At 40.3% G+C, this 7,796-nt stretch overlaps 1 protein-coding gene across 1 annotated transcript; it reads right to left on the bottom strand.

Moving 5' to 3' along the window:
• Window positions 1-904: 904 nt before the first annotated feature.
• LOC132447990 (uncharacterized) lies at window positions 905-6,041 on the bottom strand. Its single transcript, XM_060039053.1, has 9 exons — window positions 5,887-6,041; window positions 4,652-5,071; window positions 4,159-4,239; window positions 3,563-3,949; window positions 3,246-3,347; window positions 2,440-2,672; window positions 2,171-2,324; window positions 1,112-1,203; window positions 905-1,027 (listed from the first exon to the last, which is right to left on the bottom strand). The coding sequence occupies exons 2-9, from the start codon at window positions 4,854-4,856 to the stop codon at window positions 905-907; spliced, it is 1,377 nt and encodes a 458-aa protein (XP_059895036.1). The 5' UTR covers window positions 4,857-5,071; window positions 5,887-6,041.
• Between the last annotated feature and the right edge of the window lie 1,755 nt (window positions 6,042-7,796).

Here is a 7,796-nt window from a genome sequence, read left to right as displayed (position 1 = left end):
GAAGGGTGTGTTACACTTTGAGTAACTTAGGGTGCACTCACACTAGGCCATCTGGCCATTTTCACACCTAACCATGCTCAACTGGCCCCATTGTTCTCTGGCCTGCACTCACACTAGGCCATCTGGCCGTGGCCGTTGGCCGTCGCAACTGTGGCCTGGCCACTGTAGGCTCTTGTACATACGTCATCATGTCGTAACACGTCATCACCAAGCGTCCGCTGCATGGACCATAATAAAGTCTGCCGCCAGTCAGAGTTTTAACAACAATGGACAACAACACACAGAACACAGTTCGAGTACTTTTTCGACTTCTCTATGGGACCAACGTGAACCAACAGTTGAACCGCTTGACGCCATGTTTACCGTTTAATGGGAAAGAAGGCTTGTTGCCTTTATTATGTCCATGGTCGTCGCATGGACTATACGTCATCCAGCTCAGGTTGCGTAGCCGTGCGTGTGCGCGTATCGGCTCATTAGCATCTTTACCTAGGCGGCCCGTACCGTAGCAGCACACCTCTCCCATGTGGCCAAGTTGGCCTGGCCAGACTGGCCACACTCACACTGGCAGATTTCAGCACGGTTAGGTGTGAAAACGGCCACGGCCAGATGGCCTAGTGTGAGTGCACCCTTATGTAACACTGCGATTTGATACAAATTATTTAAATCCTCCAATACCCTGTCTGTAACGAAAACCAACAGAAAACACATTTTACTATTAACCCATGAATTAAAGTAGTACTCTGAACTAGAGTATCAGATTATATCTTGAACGCTCTGTTGAAACTAGTTAGTGAAGAATGTTATAAGACGTGTAATCACTAATTCTGAGACTAAGAAAAAAACACAAATGACTGATTAAGACATAAATGTTCGCTATAAACTCTGAAAAACAACAACTAATAATTTACTCACTTTCTGCCCAATCCTTCACATCCCTGACCCAGTCCTCGAATTGCCCATCGGTCGCTGCCAACTCGGCCTTCATCGACTCCACTTCCATTGTCTTCATGTCGAGAGCTTTTGTGGTCTACAAACAATCAGAGACATTGGAATAATTAAGTAAAAATTAAACTCATAACTACCAAAAATAGCTTAAAAAATATATACATACTTTTAAATATCTGCGGGACAGGTAGGTGGCCAAGTTCTTCATCTTCTGCTCATTCCACCGCATGGCCATGAGTGTCAACATGTCGTTACGCCCTACAACAGAAAATATGATCTTATCACTATTTTGCCTATTTCCTAAACCAAAGTTTATACCTTGTCGCCAACTCACCTGCTTTTGACATGTGCTTTGTCGTAACTGCTATCCTAGAGACAAAGGCATTCACTTGTTCCACCTCCTCCCCAAGTGTTAACCCAGCCCCCTCCAGGAATGCTCCACTCCATTTGATCTGTTTAAAACATATTAAAAGACAAGGCACGTTATAATTTGATAATGTTGACGTGAAGGTTTTCACATAAAAAAATTCTGTCATATGTTGATGATAGCTTACTTCACATTTAAAATCATGGGCTTTTGCATGAAACACCGAGAGGAAGGGCTTCATTTCCAGCAGATGTTGAAACTCGGGGCAGCTTTTGATGATTTTCTGCAGGTATGGCCAGTACTTGCAGGCTACATCCATGCAAAAGAATGTAGGACTACTACTGGCCAGCTTTTCCTGGAGAAAAAGGGGATAGGCAAAGATTTCTCCCCTGTACATGTTGAGGGCACAGAGGAGGACTCCATGACGACAAACAGCCAGCTCCAGTCCCTCCTCGTCCAGTTTGCTGGCTGATTTTTGGGACGTCTCTCGAGCCGCCGACCATTCCCCGCCACAAACACCTCTTCCGGAGACCTACAATATAACAATAGATTGATGAAAATGGTTTAGAAACTTACGGTTCATATCAATAATCTTTAATAGGTCAGCATTGTATTCTTGCATACATAAATATAATCTTCAATTACATGTTTTGTTGTGCTGTGAACATGGTTGACAAATCGTGTGACGTCTTCATCCTTTGCTATGAAGACGTCATTGAAAATGGCCTGCTCCTCAGATCTAAATAGAACAAAGGGACAGTTCATGATATCTTGAATTCTAAGGTTAATTTGTAGACATTAAGAGACTTATTTTTTTGTTATTAGAAAAACACTGACATCATGAATATTTGATTGTACCTTGCTGCGTTTTTGAAGCGGTAATGCTTGCGGTTTCTGGGCTGCATGCTCGACAGGTGAAGGGCTCCTCCTTGCAGAGGCTGTCCACCTCATATCTCACAGCCTCCCACTCGAAGAAGCTTTTCAAGAAGCTATCGCCTGAGATTTTCCCTGTCTATCACAAAAAGGACTTCTTGAACTAATGATATTTAAAAATTAAAATAGAAGGACACGGCATATCTATTCACAATATAAATTGGTCAAAAACAACAAATAACTTCAATACTCACACGCCCAAAGCGGACAGTTCGCTGATCGAGCATTTTTAAAAATGCCTGACAGGACAGTCCAGGTGCAGCCATTTTCAATTCTTCAAATGAGAAGAAAACATCTGTTTCATAGATTGTGGCAAAGTGAAGTGTAGCTGGCCAGTAGTCACACCTAAGAACTTCCTCAACTCCAGCAGTCCAAGTGGCTTTGCATGCACTGCAAGCCAACTCTGGCATGCTGAGCTCATGTCGTCCTTGAAAAAAACAAAAAACATTGTTATGTACATTTTCACACACTTAATTATCGAATAGTCTTTCTTAAGAGTATGTTGTGCATTTCTCAATACAAAACAAAACAATGTGATGTTCAGCACATCCATATGAGGCTGGGAGCTGGGCAGGACAAAAATACACATGCATCTAAAAACAAATATCATGGAAAACACCAAGCCTTGTTATGTTTTAATTTAGATGAGTACACCAAGGAGATGAGGATCAAAAATGTAGTACCTCAAAATAGTAGATTTCATAAGACCAGTCAGAAGAAGGAGTTATCATACAGAACTGTCAAAGTTATGTAACGTACTGTATGTATATTCTACATTCATTACGTGTAATGAAACTGGAATCACAGAAAAGAAAACTATGACAAACATTTTTTATAAACATTTAGTTGTTGTGTCGACATCACTGTCTAAATGCATTACTCAATACTCATGTTAAGATATCATACAAAGCTATTACAAACATTTGGGAGTTTGTGAGATGGGATAGATATTATTAAAAACAAACTTTTCAAAGAGGACAAATGTTCTTCACATTCTTACCATTCATTGTGATCACAGCCACAGATTTTCCTGGTTTGATCCTTAATGAGTCTGTTGGACAACCACAGATTTTTTCAGGGATCTCCACAGGTACATAACGCACTGAAAAAAGAAAATGTGGATTAATAACTTGACTTGGTTATACACCATTGTAAAGTGACGGATATCTGACAAAAAATAGAATGGACTTTACGGTAGAAAATTAAGAAGACTTGAAGAATATGAAGCACACTGCTGATAAGTATTAAAGTTAACACGAAGAAGCTAAATGTTCAGTCAAGCTAGAAAATATATTTTGTACACAAACCAGAACTTACCACAGGGGATAAGGGCCCTATTCAACACATACGTTGTTGGGGGCAATGGCTGGAAGAATCCCGCAGTACTGCCATCTCTGTTGTGGAGGGGGTGTCTGGTGTGCATGCTGACATCACAGTCGGCACAGAAGAAGGGGCGTGGACGGCAATCACGGCAACGGACAACAGCGGAATTGCTCGTACACTGTTGGCACATGTGGGCTTCCACATTTTCTCGTGCAACTGCAGTGTTAACCAGCTGTGGTCTTGCTGCCCTCCAGCTTTCTGAAAAGATCGTTTTTCTGGTGCTCCAGTTGGATGAAGCCACAAGAGGTCTTGGGGTTGGTGCTTCCATCTCATCTCCTGTGGCATCACACAAAGACAGCTGGAGGTCTTGTAAAAACCCCTCTGTTCAAATGGTTAAAAAAAAAAATCAAAACACTAATATTTGTTTATTTAACAGTGTACTGTATGTAGTGGCTGTTAAAGGCATAACATTTTTTCATAATTTTGATAATAAGAATTTCAAATACAAAGGATTGCATACACTGCATATACAACCAAAAAATATCTTAACACAATGCTTTGGGCAATTGGAAGCAACGTAAGGTACATACCAATAGCCTCTGGAGCAAAGACCACCTCAGAGCTAGTGTCAGGAGCATCAACAGGAGGATTAGACTTCTGACTGCAGCTAGCTGTACCAGAATAAAAAACAAAGAATTATTCACAGCATTAAAATGGTCTACTTGTCCCAACGCTACTTGCACATGATAGTCGGTTATCAGTTATCAGTGATATCAGCGCACAGATTTAAAAGAAAACACAGACCCCAGCCACGGTCTGTTCCCCCTTCTGACCAAACCCAAATTGTATAAGCCTTTGTAGTCTAGTATGACAATTGCGATAATCTACATAATGTTGTTACTTGAAGAAAAATAAGACAAAATAAATAAATTCACTTTGCAAATCAGTTATCTTAATATTGCTTCTGGTTTGTTAGTCATGGTGTAAAACATTAAAAGCTTTATGTTTTCCTTGATTTGGTAAAAACTAAATATATGTATAGATATATATTATTTTTTTTGTATGCAAAAAAACAATACTGACCCTGGTTAGACTGACTCCGCCTTGAGTGTGGTACTCGGATTACGTTGCCATCGCTATCCCTCTTCTTCCACTTAACCTTTGGCAGAGGTGCAGTAGCTTGCTCTTTCTGGAGCCCACCCACCGAGTCATCCACCTCTTGCAAGTCCAGCTTATGAACCAGGTCATCAGAACTCTGGAGCAGATCCTCAAGCTCTGAATCGCTCATGATGAAGACCCACAGACAGATAGACAGGCAACAGAAAGATGAACAAATAAGACAAACACAAAGATAAGCACAGTGACAGTGAGAGACAACGGCTAACAGGTAAAACACATCAAGGACAAGTAAACAAGAAAAGACGTGGCTCTAAAAAGTGCCTTTGGGTGGTTCTGTTTGCAATAAACTAGAAGAGGGTTGGTAGGATGACAAATTTGCAGGATCTGTTGAGAAAAGAGAGGGCAGAATTGGGAACTCAAACTTGATTGAGATACAGAACAGATTGACAAATAAAAGGTAGCATTTCATTTGAAGGGATATGTAGGCTACGCCCACAGATCAGAGAACTTCTGGTGGTAGCATATGACTTATAATACTTATAATTTAATCTAATATTCTGGAAACAAAGTTTAAAGCCTATTTTTTGTGATTTTCCAAACAGAACCGTATTTATTTCAAATATTTTATTCTGCATACATGTTGCTTATGTAAAGAGACTATAATCATTATATGTATACTCTCTCTGATCAACAACGGTATGTATACATGTTGTAGGAGTGGACAATAGTGTGGTAGACTCTTGATTAGGCTGTCTAAATGCTTTAGGTCGATCAAAGCACATCTCAGTCATTGATGCAAGGTAGCCATCACACACCACATTAAAGATTACATCGTGACCTGATTTAAACATTTAGGAAACATGTTTCTTGTTCATAGCAACGGTCAATATCGTTTATGCAAGGCTCTTCAAATAAAATTACACTAAAATAAAGTTTACATTTAAAGACTTTTAGCCTTTTTCATCCTGTAGCCCTACTAGCTGGCTGTAGGGCTCGGATAGGCTACTAGCTGGCTAAAATACATCTGTGCACATTTATGACGGTGTAGTGTCTTAAATAAATCTGTCAAATTAAATTGCTACTGTACAGCTCTAAATGGGCTACCCACTACATTTGGGCTGATATTATACATTTTTGTGGCGTAGTTTTAGTCCTACTTCTTATTTTTAGTCTCTTAACCATTCAATGCGCGCTCTTACCTGGGGTAAAGCGAAAACTGCAACTTCCGCCAAGGACGACGCTCGGAAGTTCCGGCACAGATGTACGTAACATTGGCTTGTGTAAATAACAAGGATACAATGCTGTGTTAAGGGCAAGAAACGTCACAGATATTTTTTTTAAATCATCGTTAGGGTAAAAACCTAAAAAATGGACATTACACAACTACCGGGACAGGTCCTCTGACTTCCAATGGGACAGGTGCCCACGGCGTCTTTCAGCCCGTCCCTAGCAACCTGACGTCATTGAAACATCTGTCCAGCCATAAACATCGTTCTTATATCTATCAAGTAGGACAGATAGCGTCTATTAGAGCCGATGTCGGGTTAATACATGAGTGACCGGAGCAGATGCTCACAGGAAATCCCAAGAAAGAAGACGCCTAATGTTGTTCAATAGGAGAACATTATTATAAGGTTACATAAATATCTTATTACACGGGTCTTTTCAATGCCGTGGAACGCTCGGTTCACCCTTCACAACTTCCGGCGTGAATTATATTTGATAATTCATCGTTGCCAAGTATAATTGACCGCTGTCAAGGTAAACGAAGGATTTGTTTGGATACTACGAATGCTGGTAACAAATTAATAGTAAAAAGACACACCATGTGAAGTTAGTATTTCGTTTAGGCAAGTATCCGTGTAATGAGCGTCGCCGGTCATTATCTAAAATAAGCCGTTATCGCCTGAAGGCAATAATTGTTCTATACATTATCCCTTACATAACCAGCGAAGACAATGGTTTTATACCCATGATTTAAACGGCTTGCGAGCTGCTGGTTTCAGCGTCCGTAGCAACCATCATAGCAACCATGTTGTAATCATTAGGTGGAGACGACTGAAATATTCTTCGCCATAACTATCAAACAAAACATCCTTCATATTCGCACATTCGTAAAATGCACATTTCTCGCTAAAAAATGTTTACATAAACACTTTTAATGGCGTAACTATGCTAAAATACCATATTTTCCGATGAAGCATCTACCCTTTTTTCCATCGCGGTTTGCCTACAGAGCAGCGCACCTGCATTTAATATATCCGTGAATTATCACATATCTCAGAATCAAAGGTGAAAGTAGAAACGGGTGGCCAAACGCTGTCATATTATCACAGACAATTTTAAGTAGAAACGGGTGGCCAAAAGCTGTCATATTCTTAGTTATCACAGACAATTTTTAACAATAAATGTTCTGTACGGAGCTCCTTAAGGGACAATAGGGAGAAAGCTCCCGGACAGAACCTTAGATGGAAGTCGTGCTTAGTGACAAATCACGACAAATACTTCCAATTGATATGCATGAGTTTGAAAATTGTGCTTTTTGACACGAACATTTAGAAAATACGTGTACCTGATCACGTTTCAATAGATTAAATAACGTGACAGTGTCACCTGTTTTCGTGAGCCCGGGATGCCTGTACGCCGGCCATTATCGCCCGATGAAATATTCTTCGTCATATCTATCAAACCAAACATCCTTCACATTCGCCGAACGACGATTATGAAAGTAAAAGGCACATTTCTCGGTAAAAATGTTTATATAAACACTTTTAATGGTGTAACTATTCTAAAATATCATATTTTCCACCCAGGATAAAAAGTATGTCCGCCATTTTCACAGAAGAATATCCTAAAAAACTATCCAATAGGAAAGATGCTCACATCTATCAGAGACGTAGTGAGGCACCCCCCATTCCGTATGCAGAAGACGCCGAAGGGTACCTTTAACGTCACAGAGCGAATAAAAAGGGTACCTTTCACGTCAGTCACCGACGCTAAAGGGCCTTTGCCAACAGTCGGTATTTGACGTTCTCGGAGTGAGACTGTGTTGGTTTTTGACCTCACACTGTTGATTTCACTCAAAACGAATGTATTCCACTTCCAAATG

The sequence above is a fragment of the Gadus macrocephalus genome, chromosome 19, assembly GCF_031168955.1.
Source record: "Gadus macrocephalus chromosome 19, ASM3116895v1".
NCBI lineage: Eukaryota > Metazoa > Chordata > Actinopteri > Gadiformes > Gadidae > Gadus > Gadus macrocephalus.
The sequence above is the reverse complement of the archived record's forward strand: the minus strand, read 5'-3'. Positions and strand labels throughout refer to the sequence as shown.

What these genes read in the sequence shown, in the direction of transcription:
- LOC132447990 (XM_060039053.1), bottom strand. Translation starts at nt 4,856, where the DNA reads ATGAGCGATTCAGAGCTTGAGGATCTGCTCCAGAGTTCTGATGACCTG. An exon ending in TAGGGCCCTTATCCCCTGTG is followed by an intron (nt 3,348 to 3,562) that starts GTAAGTTCTGGT and finishes TTCTTTTTTCAG; the next exon opens with TGCGTTATGTACCTGTGGAG. An exon ending in GGCTGTGATCACAATGAATG is followed by an intron (nt 2,673 to 3,245) that starts GTAAGAATGTGA and finishes GTTTTTTTCAAG; the next exon opens with GACGACATGAGCTCAGCATG.